General features: G+C 34.5%; 1 protein-coding gene across 2 annotated transcripts in view; it reads right to left on the bottom strand.

The window, feature by feature from the left end:
• The window catches only part of LEKR1 (leucine, glutamate and lysine rich 1), a 223055-nt gene that overhangs the window by 183620 nt on the left and 21970 nt on the right, over positions 1–17465 (bottom strand). For both annotated transcript variants that reach the window (XM_004037896.4, XM_055381886.2), the window contains one exon: positions 12546–12760. In XM_004037896.4, the coding sequence (XP_004037944.1) occupies positions 12546–12760 (215 nt within the window). The remainder of the gene's footprint in view (positions 1–12545; positions 12761–17465) is intronic.

The raw sequence follows: 17465 nt of genomic DNA, 5'->3' as shown, positions 1-17465 counted from the left end.
AAACATATGGACAGATTCAAGAAATATTTAAGAGGAAGGTGATACGGGAAGAATCAAAGATAATGCTCAGGATGGATGATAATCATAATTACATTATATAAGCCATTCATATGTTTTATTAAATCTATATAAGATACAAATCTCACACACCCCCATCTAATACTCAGAGTAACTCTGTGACAAAGGTAGTATTAGTATTCCCATTTTACAGACTAGAAAACTGAGGCAAAGGGCATTTAAGTAATTTGCCCAAGTCCAAGCTACTAATAACTGGTGCAGCCAGGATTCAAATCCAGGCAATCTGATTCAAAACCCAGCCTCAAGACTACCTTAATGCTGCAGAGTGATGATGGGGTAACATATGCTAAAGTTAGGAACACAGGAGTAGCATGTAGAACACAAGTAGAAGGAGGATAAACAGTTCACTGTGGGACACATTAAAGCTTGTGATACAGCCAGGTGAAGATGTTAAAAAGAGAGCTGAAGAGATTAGTCTGGGGCTCACAAGAAATATTAGAAGTGCAAGTGGTGATTCAGAAGCCTACCTCAAGAGAGGGTAACTAAAGCTTTGGGGCTGAATAAAAGCAACTGGAAACTGAAGAGAGAATGTAGAATAAAAATGGAAGAGAGCTGTGGACAGGTCCCTGGAAGTCTCCAGTATTTACGTAGCAGGAGGAAGTGGAGAGGCCAAAAAAGGACAAAAAAAAAGCAATAGGTATCAAGAAAGGCCACATAAAAAATGAGAATATGATATGAAATAAGAGAGTGTTTTAGATAGAAGGGGTAAAATACTGTGTCAAATGCTATTAAGAAGTCAAGAAAGACAAATAACTAGCATACTTTTTGGATTTAGTAACATGGAAATAAATGACGATCTGAATTAGAACTTTTTTTGAAATGTTGATGAATGAAACCAAATTACAGTGAACTGAGGGATATATGGATGTGAGAAAATGAAAGCAGTAAGTCCAGGTAATTTATTCAGTAAGAATGGCAAGAAAAGGGGGAGCTAAGAAAGTATCTGGAAGATGCCTCAGTTTAAGTGAAGATTTCGTTTGTCTATTTGGAGTCCCGAGGAAATACTGTTGGAAAAGAAGGAGTTTGTAGAGAAAGAAAAGATGAAAATACCATAAAAAGAGGAAATAATAGGCACTGCCAGATTCCTGGCAGCCAGGGTACTTGTATGAAGAGTGTGGTTAACTGGAGTCATCCACATTAGGAGTTTTTCCAGCTGATATGATGGAAGGATAATGTAAATGGGACTTGAAGATACTGTCAAAGGATGACTGACATAACAAACATGGCATCTAAGCTGGATAAGAAAGAAAGTGACAACAGAAAAAGAAAGAGAGAAGGTAGAGGCATCAGTAGACTTCAGGACGCAATGAAACTGATCAAGTTGGACAATGAGAAGTACACAAAGAATGGGATGTCTAAATTAGTGACTTCAAATGTGGAGCCACTTTAGTTGATTAAAATAATTTTCCATCTCACTACATCTTCACTTTAGTTTAAAATGTGGCAAATAACACATGAAGATTTCTTGTTGAGTTCTTCACAATGTTTCTAGGGATAGCTTCCCTAACAGTTCTGCCAACTCAACCAACCCTGGTTGAGTTGCTAACACTGGATGGCTTTTTGTACAACTGGGTTTCTTCAGTCCAAGAAGACAAGGCTCAAGATCTGGTGTGCCTTGTCCCTTTAAAATAGGTGCCTCCAATGACAGTCTCTTCACTCTACCATAACTTACCATAGCTGTATTTGTTTGGTTTCTTCAACTAACCTGAATAGTGATATCATATAAAATAGAAAGATAAAGAATTTGACCAGCTGTGTGAGCATCATTATTTAATCTCTTTGTGTTTGCTTAGCCATCTGTAAAATGGATATAAGAGTTGTGGATCATACCTTAGTCAATGAGTTAATTCATTTTTCTCCAATTTGAAAGCTGTTCCCAGTTATAAATATGTAAATAATATGTAAAGAATCTGAGAAAAATTCAAATTGTCCACTTTTGTGAAGGTGCATTAATTCAAATCTGCAACAAATAAAAATTAACCTATTCTTAAGCTAAAATAACATGATCTGACTTGTTTGTTCAGGCGTTATGGTAAGTGAGGCAGTAAGGAGATGGGTGGAGGGATGAGGGTCAAGAGAAAAGCTAACTGAAAGACAAGCCAGAGGTGCATTCTTTAAAATAATTTTGCTGCCTCCTTGATGAAGAGCAGCATGGAGTCCAGCATTAGACGGGGTGGCCACCTATTGCCTATTAGGACTGGCTTCAGATACATAGATAGTAGAAGTTCTCACCAGAGCCTAATTACTCTACTGAATTATCTCGCTTAGACTTCCTGGGGATTTATTCCAATGTTAAAGTCAGCCTTGCTTAAATAAGCAAACAAAAAACCCACCTCCCCAACCCCTGCCCTATTCCTACTCCTACAAAAAGGCTATGAGTATGAAAATCCCTGGAGCTCAGGTAAAAGGATTTGCTGGAAAGCCAAACTTAACTTTTGACCCTTGAGGTCGACATATTCAAATTCTTGTTTTTTGTCCAACGTCTCTCTCCCTTTTCCCTCCTATGTTGCTAATTTTATTATGCCCTTTTAAATCACTGCATATCCTTTCTGCAAAGAAAGGGGATATAATAAATAAAAGTAATAATTAAGTTCTACAGTTATGCTTTCCATAAAATCTCTACTCCACTGAGTGGAACTCCACCGGCTGCGAACTTAACCAAAGCTGGGCTAGACTTTGGTTAAAACACCAATTAAATTGGAATTAATTGTGGGAGAGCTGAGATTAGGATATTTCCTAGACTCAAGAACTTCCTTTGTGAAATTAGTCAATATTTAGATATCCAAGTTAGGTATGAAAGTGACAATGTTTATAGGGAGAAACAGTATGCTACTAACCTTAGTTAACAAACATAGAAAAAGGAAAAAGGAAGGTGAGGGAAGTGAAAGGTTACTGAATTCCTACCAAGCAATGAGTAATGTGTGTATCATCCCTGTGAAGCAGCTCTTTCTCCGTCCATTTTACAGATGATGAAACCAAAGCACAGAAAGATTAAGGGGCAAAGTCATAGGATTAGGTATTAGCAGAGCCTGTACTCTATACCACATCATACACTGCCTCCCTTCGAATTCATTCTTATAATTCCCACTATATTTATGCCAATAAAAATTATATTTTATTTGTTATAATAATAAGTAACTAATTTTAAGCAAGGGAAATTCAAAGTGGAAAGATGAATAGAAAAGATAATAAGTGGCTGGGCCTGAAACTGCTGATTAAAAAACTTTGGGAAAAAAAGAATGCCTTAAAAAGACAAAGCAGAAAAAAAGTACCTTATTTTGGTAACCATGTTGCTACAGCAACATCATAATTATACACGAAGGGCTTTCAAAGTTATGCTGGTAATAAAAGATATACACATATACATAGGTCTATCAATATTGTTAAATAAGTATCAATCTCCTTAACCTTGCCAGTTTTAGTAACAAGGAATCCCAGGTAAACATTATTTATACTGATAGTAAAAACCCCTGTCAACTTCTATTTACTGTTTGCACATGTTCATGGAGAGAAGAAATAAAAGAAAATAGTATGTTCTATACCTAAGGACTTTGGTCTGGAGCACAATCTAGTGTTGGTGTGGGAGAAAAATGAAAAGATAATAAAAAGATTAGCTGATCTTAGATCTACATGTTATAAATAAGCTTGTTTAGGTTCCTCAAAGTTCAAGTAATGCATAGTACAAACATCAATGTAATAAATTCATGCCTACACATCTAGACAAAAAAAGTGATATGAACTTCTAGATTTAAAATTATTTTTTAATGGCCCTGTGTCTACTGGAGCCATTTTTCAATGGCCTGAAAATGAATGTTTTTCCACAATGGTACTCAATGTTTTTTCCCTGCCTTTCCCATGTTCCTATGCCCAAGCAGACTTCCATCAGTAACAGTCCTCATTTTACTGTAGGAATTCTTACCACGCCCCAAAATGGGCAAATCAGAATCTCAAGAGAGATGTGAGGGATTGAAAAGGCCCCAGAGATTGAAAATAGTTCCCTAGGAAGTAGGCCCCATCCCATAAGAACTACAGTTCTGCATCAGTTCTTTGTTCTATCAAATCTTGATTATTCAAAATTAAGTTGTCCCAATCATTTTTAGCATAAAGGCCCCTTACACTACTTCCATAAACACCAAGAAGTGCTGCAAAAGTACAAAAAGCAGAAGTCTGGATGAGACATGTATAAAAGATAAGACCTTTTACAAAGGGAGTTGTTGATGTATTTATTTTCTCAAGATACTATTTTTCTTCCTCTCAATGAATGAAATTAAGCATACACATTATACTCTGGAGAAAAATCTAATGGCCCAGTGAGGCAGGCCCTGATAGTGTCTGTTTCCTTTTCTTCCTTACAACAGTACCTGATATTGTTTCAGGAAGCAACAAGCCAACACCCTGCAGCCAATGCCTCAGACTCCTCTGCAGTCATGACCAATAGCACATAAGGTGAAACTTTCTGAAAAAGTTTTTGATCTCCTAATATAAGCATTTCCCCTGACTGCTTCCCCCTTCATATTCCTGCCTAGAAATTAAACATGATATCTGGTGATACAGAAGCCATCATGAAATCATAAGACCAGTATGAGGCTAAAAGCCTACTTACTGAGGAAGACAGAATGAGAGATAGAAAGGGACTGAGTTCCTGGTGACATCACTAAGCTGCCCATACCCTTTCTTCTTCCTTCAAGAAATAAACCTTTGTCCATTTAAGCCACTTACTATAGATTGTATTCCTAACTGATCCAGCCAGTCTAGGTTGGAGGTAGGTAGGTTTAGCAGGGAAGGAAAATGACTAACAAAAGCTGCCTTGTTTGCCCCATCACCCTCTACTCCAGCCAGGTACACTTATTTCCTCCAATTCTCTCAATTTGTAAATTCAGACACACTCTCTGCATTAATTTGGTCTCAAACTGTAGACTCAGTCTGGATCTCTGGACCTTTGGTACCTACCTTAGGTAGCCCTATCCTTGGGCTGACTGCTCTAAACTGACTTATCTGGCTCACCTAACATGAGATAATTGCCAACCAAACTCTTAAGTGCTGTCCCTCATAAACAAGCCTACATTACTGTGGATTAACTCTCCATATGACAATCTCAATTTGGCATAAGCGGAGGAGAAACTGAAGAGGAAATGTTTAACAGCCACTTAGAGATGCATTTTATTGTGTAACTACTGACTTCTGTAATCTACTGATATTTGTGAGAATTAAACCAATTACCTTCTTTAGAAATATTCTAAGTTACTCAAAACAATATTTAATTTGACTAAAAAACCAACCCAAGATTTCCACCAAGATGGAGTAGTCCTATTGTTCCCAGATCCTCCTTACAACTGAAACACCCCGAACATAACATAAGCAGCATAGAAAGACTCTGAAAAGTGGAAAGAAGGCAGATGGCCTAGGGACCTTCGGACTTGATAAATACCAAGGCAATAAAATCCATGAGTTTTCTTATTGACTCTCATATATCCCAGAGAAGGTGCTGTCGAAGTCTCCAACCCAGAACCACCAACAGCCATAGACAAAAAAGAGCTCCAAGAAAAATTTAATCCACCTAGCTGAGTAGGGGAAGGGCGACTGAATGACAGAAAGTATTCTTGGCAGTACTTGCCGTACTCCAGCCAAACACCAACAGTATAGATCAGTGGTTGCTAAGTGTTAATGGGGAAGGAGGATGCATAGGTAGAACACAGAGTATTTTTAGGGTAGTGAAACTGTTCTGTATGAATGAAACTATTCTGTATTAATGAAACTATTCTGTATTCTGCAATGGTGGATAATGTCTTTATACATTTGTCAAACCCCTTAGAATGTATAATACCAAGAGTAAAACGTAATATAAACTATATATTTGGGGTGATGATGATGTGTCAATGTAGCTTTATCAACTATAACAAATGTATCATTGTGGTGTGAAGAGGAGGCTGTGTGAGTCTGGGGACTGTGTTATATGAAAACTTTCTGATCCACTCAATTTTGCTGTGAACTTAAAACTGCTCTAAAAAATAAAGTTTATTAATTTGTTAAAAAGTCAGTATAAAATGTTGTGAAGTGTAAAGATACAAACTATAATTTTTTAAATCCAGTGTTAGAAAAATTTAAGGTCAAGAAGGATATTCTATATCAGCAAAACATATAAAATCAAAAAAGCTGGTTTTATATACCCCCATGAACTTAATTTTGACATAGACAGAAACTGACAAATCCATAATCATTTTGAAGGACTTCAATATTCCCTTATGATTTTTCAAATGAAATTGACAAAACTAAGTACAAATATATGTAATTTGAATACTGCAATTAACCAGTGTAATTTAATGGATCTATTAGAAAGTTATATCCATTAAAAGGAGACTATGTACCCTTTTGAGTAACTACAGAATATTTCCAAAACTTATTGTTTATTAAACTCTTAATACGTTCTCCCAAATAGGTTATATTCTCTTCAACCTGGAATAAAAATAGACATAGATAAAAGGATAGTCAAAAAACAGCCTATCCATTTAGAAATTTAAAAACAGTCCTCCAAGTATTTCTTGAATTAAAAAGGAAATAAAAACTAAACTTCATCTTATTTAGAAGTAAATGAAAATAAAATACTATTATCAAAAAGTTTGTTGTTGCCAAAGACTGTTGCCACAGGAAAACTTAATAGCTTTAAATTTATTTATTAGAAAAAGAGATTGAAAATAAATTAACCAAAGATTTCAACTCAAGTAAGTAGAAAGAAAACTAAACATTAAAGAAAGGATAGAAAACAGATTTTTTTTTGTTTTTTTTTTGAGACAGGGTCTTGCTCTGCCACCCAGGCTGGAGTGTAGTGGCATGATTCTCGGCTCACTGCAGCCTCCACCTCCCAGGTTCAAGCGATTCTCCCACCTCAGCCCCCCAAGTATCTGGGGTTACAGATGTCTTCCACCATACCCAGCTAATTTTTGTATTTTTAGTAGAGAACGGGGTTTCACCATGTTGGCCAGGCTGGTCTCAAACTCCTGACCTCAGGTGATCTGCCTGTCTCGGCCTCCCAAAGTGCTGGGATTACAAGCGTGAGCCACCGCGCCTGGCCTGATAAATATAAATTTTAAAAAGGAACATATTTGATTAATTTAAACAAAAATCTGGTTCTTTAAAAAGGCCAAAATAGACAAATTTGTTTATTTTCCTAGGAAAAAAAGCTCTCTCTCCCTCTGTCCTTCCCTCTCTTTCTTGTCTCTTTCTCAATCAAACACAAATAAACTACTCAAGGAAAGAGAAATGGAGTCATAACAGATACAGAGGAAAGCTTCTAAATAAAAGGATACTCTATAATACTAAACATCCAGAAATTTGAAATGCCAAGTGAAATGCTTGATTTTCCAGGAAAACACTTCCAAAACTGACTCAAAAAGAGGTAAAAATCCGTAAGTAAACCAGTAATTACAGAGGAAACATAATAGGTCATCAAAATTCAACCAACCCTCCCCCTACAAAATACATTTTTAATGAAGATCTACCAAATCTTCAAAGAACAAAAAATTCATGTGCTATTCAAGATGTCTGGTGCACACCAAAGCCAAAAGCCTTCTTAACTTATTAGAAAAGATAAGTATAACCTAGTCTGTATGCCACAAGAAAACTATAGGCCAACCTCACCTGTGAACACAGATGCAAATAGCTATGTAAAATATTAGCAGCATTATTTCAAAAGAACAATGCTCTTCATAAACTATTTCACATATCACCATTAGCATGGGCAATTTTGTTAGTGTTACATAAATAAAACACTTTTATTTTAATAAAGAAATTATCCAAAATCCAAAACTTCTTGAGTGTCAACATAACTTTCAAAGGAAACACTCATTAGTGCATTTCGCATTTTGGATTTTCAGATTAGATGCTCAACTTGTATGTATTTTGAAAATATTCCAAAACCCAAAACGCTTCTGGACCAAAGTACTTTTATCCAATGCTTTTATCCAAAGATAAAAGTTACTCAACCTGTAGCTATATACTTAATTTTTAAATCTTCTATTTATGGCAAGTGATAAGTGTTTTTCCACTTACTATATGCATAGAAATACATATATTTAAGGGATAATTCACAGAAAAATAGAATAGTGCAGAGTACTTATAGCAGTGGCAAGAATCATGAAGAAGGCAAGCAAATACATGAGACTTTGGGAACCCTGAAACACGTAACATGATCAAAATGGCTTTCTATCAGAAATGTAAGTTTAGCTTCATATTAGAAAATCCATTAGTATGATTTACTATATTAACAGATTAAAGGAAAACAAATCATATGATCATCTCAATAGAAGATAGAAAAGCATTTATTAAAATTCAATAGTCATCTGATTTTAAATAAACTTAAAGAACTAGAAATAAAAGGAAGAATTCCTTAAATTGATAAAAGGTATCTTTAAGAAACCTATAGCAGATGTCCTTTTTAAAACAGAAACATCCTAGGCAGGATTGCATTACATTAGAAATAAATATAAAGATGCATTCTACAAGTTTATTATTCAACACTGTTCTACAGGTCCAATCTAATTTAATAAGACAAGAAAAAGGAGGAAAAGGGTATAACTATTGGAAATAAAAAGATGACAGGCACTATTTGCATATGATGTGACTGTTTTACATGTATGTGTGTGTTATAAACATATATAACAAATATTCAAGAAAATTTAAAAATTCAAACAACTAATAAAAGAATTCAATGAGGAAGCTAGCTACGGAAATAAATAGCATTCAAAAAAATGTAATAAAAAGACATCTTTCCCAAAAGCAACAAAAATATGTCCAAGGATTAAACTAATACACAATGTATTTAAAAATTATAAAATTGTATTGAAGGATTTAAAGAACATCTGAATAAATGGGGAATCCATGTTCCTGGATAAGAAGCCTTAAGATTATAAAGATGTCAATTATCGAGGTAATATAACTGTTCTAGAAAGTAAATGCAATCCCAGTCTAAATCATAACACAGCATGTTTTATGGAATCGGACAAGCTGATTCTAGAGTTCGTCCAGAAAAGAAAATATACTAAAAATCCAGGGTAACCTGAAAGGCAAACCAAACACTTGTCCTACAAAATATCAAAAACATATTATAAAGCTAAAGTAGTTAAAAGTGTGGCCCTGACTGAATGATAGACAATAAATCAATAACACAAAACAGACCATCCAGAAATATGCTAGAAGAAAAATTAATAGGTGGCATTTCAAGTCAAGGGAGAGAGGATGAAGAATTTAATAAGTGATATTGGGCCAACAGCCAGACATCTGAGAAACAACAAACATGAAATTGGAAATCTACCTCAAATTATATACAAAATTAATACTAAATAGATTAAAAAGCTAATTCTAATACTATAAGTTTTAAACATATGTTGTCATTTCTACTTGCGTGAGTCTATTCCCTCTTCTTCTGATAACAGTACTCTAACTTCTCTTTAGTGAATACCTTTGCTTTCATTGTATGAAGTCTTCATAGAACTATCAATCAAGGTTCCCCCCTTCATCAGGCTAAGGGGGTGGAATTGGAGGGTGGTCACATAAAAGAAGTAAAGCCAGTGAGACTCTTCTGGGATTTGAATCTTGAAGGGAATGATGCAAGGGAAAAAAAGTTGAGTGAATTTACCCCAGATTTCCCGGATCCCTGAACAAGCTCTGTTTCTAGTCCATTTCCAAAGCCAGGGTTCTTGAGTTTTTCCTTTCTTTCAATGAGCTATCACCTCATACTCTTCCAATAAATTCTCTTTTGTGTTTAGGTTCGTGTCAGATAAGTTTCCATTGTTTGCAACTAAAAGAACTTGACACAAAACTCTTAACCAGCCAGAATCTGGCACAGGATATTATTAAAATTTTAAAGATACAGCAAAAAAATACAATGAAGTGAAAGGACAAGCAACCATGAGAAAATATTAACAACATATATAAACACAGTATAATGCCAATATTATATTAAAAGCACCTACAAATAAACAAAAATAAGCAAATAACCCAATAACATGGTCAATATATGTATATAGGTAATCAATATAAATGTGTAATACACAAACAAATGTTCAGCTTCATTGGCAAAAAACAAATACTAATTAAATAACCATGAGGTAACATTTTTCACTCAAGAGATTGAAAAAAATTAAGAAAAAGCCAATATTAACAAAATGTAGGAAAGTGGTCACTTCATCAACTATTGGACAAATGTAAGTTAATGCTAATTTCTCAAAGGACTACTTGGTATAATACCCATCAAAATTTTAAACTCGCATATGCTTTCTTTCAGTAGTTTCACTTCTAGAAATTTATCCTTTGGAACAACATATGTTCACAGGAACATAAATACAAATACTACATGTAACAACAAAAATTGGAAATAATATAAATGTTGAAAAGAAAATTGATTAAGTAAATTATAGCATATTCTTGGTAACAAAAATGTTGGTGTAGTTAAGAACAAGGTAGATCTACATACATTAACATGGAAAAATTTCCAATATATATAGTTAAGTGGCAAATGTCAGCAGCACAACAATATGTTTGATATACTGCTAATGTTAAAACTAGTCTATTAAAAGATAAAGATATAAACTACATATATTAAGAAAATAAGGCTGGGCGCAGTGGCTCATGCCTATAATCCCAGCACTTTGGGAGGCCAAGGCAGGCAGATTACTTGAGCCCAGGAGTTCAAGACCAACATGGGCAACATAGCAAAACAGCATCTCTAGAAAAAAAAAAAACTACAAAATACAAAAATTAGCCAGGCATGGTGGTGTGCACCTGTGGTCCCAGCTACTCGGGAGACTAAGGTGACAGGATAGCTTGAGTCCGGAAGGTCAAGGCTACAGTGAGCTGTGATAGTGCCATTTCACACCAGCCCGGGCAACAGAGAAGGACCCTGTCTCAAAAAAAAAAAAAAAAGAAAGAAAAGAGAAAAGAAAATGCATTTCTAATAAAGGTAAAGGTACAATAAAGGATCTAGCAAGACATACACCAAATCATTAAAAGTGATTTTTGGCTGGGCACAGTGGCTCACGCCTATAATGCCAACAGTTTGGGAGGCCCAGGTGGGCAGATCACCTGAGGTCAGGAGTTTGAGACCAGCCTGGCCAACATGGTGAGACCCTGTCTCTACTAAAAATATCAAAAAATTAGCCGTGCATGGTGGTGTGTACCTGTAATCCCAGCTACTTGTGAGGCTGACGCAGGAAAATTGCTTGAACCTGGAAGGCAGAGGCTGCAGTGAGCTGAGATCATGACACTGCACTCCAGCCTTGGTGACAGAGCAAGACTCTGTCACAAAAAAAAAAAAAAAAAAGTGATTTTTACCTCCAGTAAGAATACAATCAGTACAATCAGCAGGGTACCAGTAAGAATACAATCAGTACAATCAGCAGGGTACCAGTAATAGTATAATCAGCAGGGTACAAAGACTTTCTTGCCTTATTATTTATTCTCTATACTTCTTTTACTTCATGTGTTTATGTCTTACATGTATAATACATTTTATTAAAGAAAGTAAGGTGTGAATACACCAAACAAAAGAATCCCTGACAGGTAAAACCCCTCCAAATTAAAAATTGTAAACAATACTTCAAATTTTTAAGCTTTTCCATGAAAATATCATAAAATACTTTATTATTCAGATGTGAAATTAAAGAAACTATAACAACTTTTTTTTGGTAAAAAACTAAGAAATATCTGGCTCAACTGGCATTTAATGCAATTATATATTTTTATATAAAATTCTATAATAAAATTTAATAAAAGTATTTAATCCAAAGAGACTTAAGCAAGTTTCCACTACATAGACATGTTATTCATTAAATTTATTCATTAAATTCATTAACTCAAGGTCTCCTAACATCAACTGTCAATACTTTAAATCAAGAAATTTTCATTCATAGGAAAAACTATAAAACACCAGCAAAAACTCTCCTGTGTAGGCTCACTGAAGTGTCTTTAGGCAGGCTAGATTGCTGATTAGATTCTACAAAATTAGAAACCCATTCTTTAATTTATTTCCAATTCCAATAATTTAAAGTCACACACTAAATTGAACGTCTTGGCATCTTTTTCAAAACATGAAAGCCTTATTCTACAAATCTAAAAATCCAAAGCCATTTAAAAATAAATGTATGAAAAACTACCAAAATTAATCTGATTTTTGATAGATAAATTTTCCTAATAATAAAACATAAGATATATACCTGGGAAAAAAATTTGAACGTCTCAGCTGGTGGTTACTAAATTAATTGGTTTCTAATTTTTCAGATAGTAAATATATGCCTCAAAAGAAAGCAAACTATAATAATTATATTTAGTAATTATTAATATAAGAAACAAACAAATGTATTAAAGTATAAACTATACCTGATGTAGAGAAATTTTAGAAAAACATTCAAAGTGTATTTATTTCCTGTAGCTGTCTTTCAACTAAATAAATGATAGAAAAGAAAAACATACTCAACCTTTCTGTTTTGGATTTGTTGTCAATTTCGTACTGTTCAAGTTCTTGGCTAAGAGAATGCAGTTTTTCTTGAAGTCTCTTTTCACGATCTACGCTTCCTTGATAAAATTTCATCTCTTTTTCCATTGCTTTCACTTTTTCTTCCATAGCCTTAAATTCATGAAGAATTAGATAGCTGACTCCACAGTACTTACAAACTTTTTCTTCAGGCAACATCTAGGAAACAGAACATACACTTACTAAATTTTTTTTAATTCTGAAAAAAAAAGTTCAACTGAAGATATTGTAGCCATGCTGGTTGAATGAAGTAAATACATAGTATACTATGCCTTGGAGCAATAATTATGACATTGCTTACACTTGTATAAAAAATTTTAAACTGGCATATTGAGTCTGACACAAAATCTTGGGATTAGAAAAAGATCTTTCAGAGCAATTGTTTCTCCATGGTATTTCTAAGAAAAATTTACTCTTGAAATATTTTCCATAAAATAAAACCAAAAATAGTAAAAAATTCATAATCTTTATAATTCTGGTTTTAAGATGAATTTTCCACGAAGTGGGAGGAAATCACTGTTCTTTAATTGCAAACTGCTCTGTTTTCCTGGCTTTTTCAGATCTTATTTTCCTCATCTGTAAAATTATGACATTTCACCAAATGAATTCTGTTTCTGTTCAGTTTCAGCATTTTATGATTTTTACAGAAATTTAACATTCTGTCATAAATCTACAAATAGGAAAAATACTTTGAACCTAATCTCTTCTCCCCAAGTCAGTTCTTAGTAGGTATGGTTATACCCATTTTACAGACTTTTTTTAAAAAACTGAGACTACTGAAGTTAAATAACCAGCTGATATGCGGAGAAGCTGGGATTAAAACTCAGGTCTATTTAAAACCAGCACCTGTGCCTTTAACCATCTGTATTATATTTATCTATCACATGTGTATTGGATAGATCCTCTTCCTTCCTTCAGATAAAGTGTTGTGTGACTTTTGCCCAGCATAGGGGCCAGTGAAAAATGAAATTTTAGCCAAGTCAGAAGGGAGATAGTTCTTTTTTCTGTTTCAGGTATAAATATTTCTCAGTAGCCTCTGCTTGTTTTCCTATTCATAAAGGATAAGAGATGGCTTCATAAAATGCTTGCTCCAGGGCACTAAATTTGAAATTAACTCTTGGATTATCCAAGATTTACTCTTAAAGTAACCTCCCTTGAAACTATAGAAACTGTTCCTGTAACTAATAGTAATGCCACCATATCTGCCTACCAATGTCATTACACAAATGTCAACTGGAAGAAAAAAATAACACATTTTTATAAAGTAAAATTTGGCTCCTTTAAACTTTAATAGTAAAAATTTTAAATTAAAAACCATAATACAGTATTGTGGGATATAGATTAATGATTATATCAACTAATTGCCACTATATAAAATGTATAGATTTATAAAAGTAATCATAAAGATAATCTGGTTCAAGCTCTAGATGGATTCAATTCCATTAATCTACTTCAACTTAAATATGTTGTTGCCTATCCTTTATTTTAACATCCCAAATGATGGGAAACTACTTTTTAAAGCATTCTGTTCCATCTTCTGCCAGTTTTGTCTCTCAGGAAATCCTTTCTTAGGCTCATCACAAATCTGCCTCCCTGAAGTGTGCACCAGTTCCAGTCCTCTTAGAAACCATGTGGGACATCCCCAGGCCCCTTTCACATGAAGGTCTTTCTAATATTTGAAGACAGCTATCAGGAACACTCCATGTCTTCTCTTCTCTAGGTCAACACTTACAATTTCTTCAGCTGAATTTCTTCCTCATTCTAGATTTCTCTAAATTTTTTCCAGTGTTCTACACGTGTTTCAAAGTATGGTGCCCAGATGCAATAGTTTAGTGTGGCTGGTCTCACTAAAACAGAATGAGAGAAGACTCAAACTTCTCTCATTCTAATATCTCATTACTAATATCATTATAATACATTCTAATGCAACTTTAGATCTCATTGGTCTTTAATATTTTTAGCAATTATATTTTGCTTTTATATACTATAACTGGCTTTATGTTAAATAAAACCCCTGATTTTAAAAATACTGCAGTGCAAACCAACGTCTCATTATACTGAATATACCAATTATTTCCTTTCTATCTATGTTTACATTTTAGAGAATCCACTTTCCTCAGCCCTGGCTGCTATGTTTGGCAATGTGACTAAGACTCCCTCCACCTATCTACCCTAGCCATGGCTGACTGGTGAACCAGGATTGGACATCAGACCCAGAAGAACCAAGCCCAAGCTGGTATGAGCCAACTGGGCCTGTAATTGTTGAAGATTCAGGCACTTAGGTCACCTTTGGCACAGCCATAAGACAGAAAATGTCATGCACAAGATACAAAGTAACATGTATAACTAAAATTCTGAGACATGAATGAGTAGACACAGAGACAGAAACTGAGATGAGGACACTGTAGCTTCAGAAAGAGAGAGAAAATAAGGAACCAGCCACTGTCTTATACCCCAAACTCTTCCAGTTCCTCACTTCAGTCCCTCTTGGGTTGTGGCTGCCCTACTTGCCATTTGGAATTCATGCCCAATCTTCCTCTACTATTTTCTCTTTTCTCCCTTAAGCTCCATATTCCTTGCGACCAATACTTTCCATTCTATTATGTGAGCATTTGGCTTTTCAGATCCAAGTACAGAACTACAGATGTAAATGTAAATATATACAAATATATAAAAAATATAAAAATATATATCTTATATTATCTTAGACTCACATATATTTGAGTATATAACATAGATATTTGCATTTCTCTGATGGCCAGTGATGATGAGCATTTTTTCATGTGTTTTTTGGCTGCATAAATGTCTTCTTTTGAGAAGTGTCTGTTCATATCCTTCGCCCACTTTTTGATGGGGTTGTTTGTTTTTTTCTTGTAAATTTGTTTGAGTTCATTGTATATTCTGGATATTAGCCCTTTGTCAGATGAGTAGGTTGTGAAAATTTTCTCCCATTCTGTAGGTTGCCTGTTCACTCTGATGGTGGTTTCTTTTGCTGTGCAGAAGGTCTTTAGTTTAATTAGATCCCATTTGTCAATTTTGGCTTTTGTTGCCATTGCTTTTGGTGTTTTAGACATGAAGTCCTTGCCCATGCCTATGTCCTGAATGGTATTGCCTAGGTTTTCTTCTAGGGTTTTTATGGTTTTAGGTCTAACATGTAAGTCTTTAATCCATCTTGAATTAATTTTTGTATAAGGTGCAAGGAAGGGATCCAGTTTCAGCTTTCTACATATGGCTAGCCAGTTTTCCCAGCACTATTTATTAAATAGGGAATCCTTTCCCCATTTCTTGTTTTTGTCAGGTTTGTCAAAGATCAGATAGTTGTAGATATGCGGCATTATTTCTGAGGGCTCTGTTCTGTTCCATTGATCTATATCTCTGTTTTGGTACCAGTACCATGCTGTTTTGGTTACTGTAGCCTTGTAGTATAGTTTGAAGTCAGGTAGCGTGATGCCTCCAGCTTTGTTCTTTTGGCTTAGGGTTGACTTGGCAATGTGGGCTCTTTTTTGGTTCCATAGGAACTTTAAAGTAGTTTTTTCCAATTCTGTGGAGAAAGTCATTGGTAGCTTGATGGGGATGGCACTGAATCTATAAATTACCTTGGGCAATATAGCCATTTTCACGATATTGATTCTTCCTACCCATGAGCATGAAATGTTCTTCCATTTGTTTCTATCCTCTTTTATTTCATTGAGAAGTGGTTTGTAGTTCTCCTTGAAGAGGTCCTTCACATCCCTTGTAAGTTGGATTCCTAGGTATTTTATTCTCTTTGAAGCAATTGTGAATGGGAGTTCACTCATGATTTGGCTCTCTGTTTGTCTGTTATTGGTGTATAAGAATGCTTGTGATTTTTGCACATTGATTTTGTATCCTGAGACTTTGCTGAAGTTGCTTATCAGGTTAAGGAGATTTTGGGCTGAGACAATGGGGTTTTCTAGATATACAATCATGTCATCTGCAAACAGGGACAATTTGACTTCCTCTTTTCCTAACTGAATGCACATGTACCCTAAAACTTAAAGTATAATAATAAAAAATGAATAAAATAACATAGATATATACGTCTTAGACATAGTTATTGCCTTTGGTTATTACCTTAGTTATTGCCACTGGTATCCAGGAAATTCTAAGCTTTATGTCTTTTGCAAAGTTGATCCTTATAAGTCATTTTATGTATCTCACTCTCTGATTTTAAAATGCTGAATTGACTAAGTTGAGGACAGAACTCCACAGCATGTCATATCACATTGGTTGATACTGTTCTATTATTCAGCATATTTCAGGTACAACTCTTAATCTGATCATTAAATTATCCAAGTATCTTTGTTACCAGCCTATATTTATTTTATACTGTCCTCAGGAATATTATGACAAACTTTGTCAAATGTTTTCATAAAGTCCATATATTCTATGCCTAATATGGTTCCTGGATCTAGTAATCCTACATAAAATGAAATGGCAAAGCCTACATGCTTGCTCTCAGTGAACATAAAATTGGCCCAAGGGTTATTGTTTTGTCTAATATATCTTCACAAATCACCCTTTCATAATATATTCTAAATCTTGTCTAGGATTGAAATTAAGTTCATTGGTTGTAATTTACGGGCACTGTATACATGAAATGGCATTTGTGCATTATCCTATTACTCTCTGCATGTCTTCAGACATAACCAAGAGTGGCTCTGTAATCCTATGCAAAGACACTATCAGCCCTCAGAAATATAATTCATCCATGTCAATAAATCTGAACTAATTAGGAACAGATGGATATTTTCTTAAAATTTTTGCCCATCTTGCATTTTAGTTTCTTCTTCTCAATTTGAAAATTGTTGCTTACTGTAAGTCACCTTCATCATTAATCCTTGCC

This window comes from Gorilla gorilla, chromosome 2, assembly GCF_029281585.2.
Source record: "Gorilla gorilla gorilla isolate KB3781 chromosome 2, NHGRI_mGorGor1-v2.1_pri, whole genome shotgun sequence".
NCBI classification, from domain to species: Eukaryota; Metazoa; Chordata; class Mammalia; order Primates; family Hominidae; genus Gorilla; species Gorilla gorilla.
The sequence above is the reverse complement of the archived record's forward strand: the minus strand, read 5'-3'. Positions and strand labels throughout refer to the sequence as shown.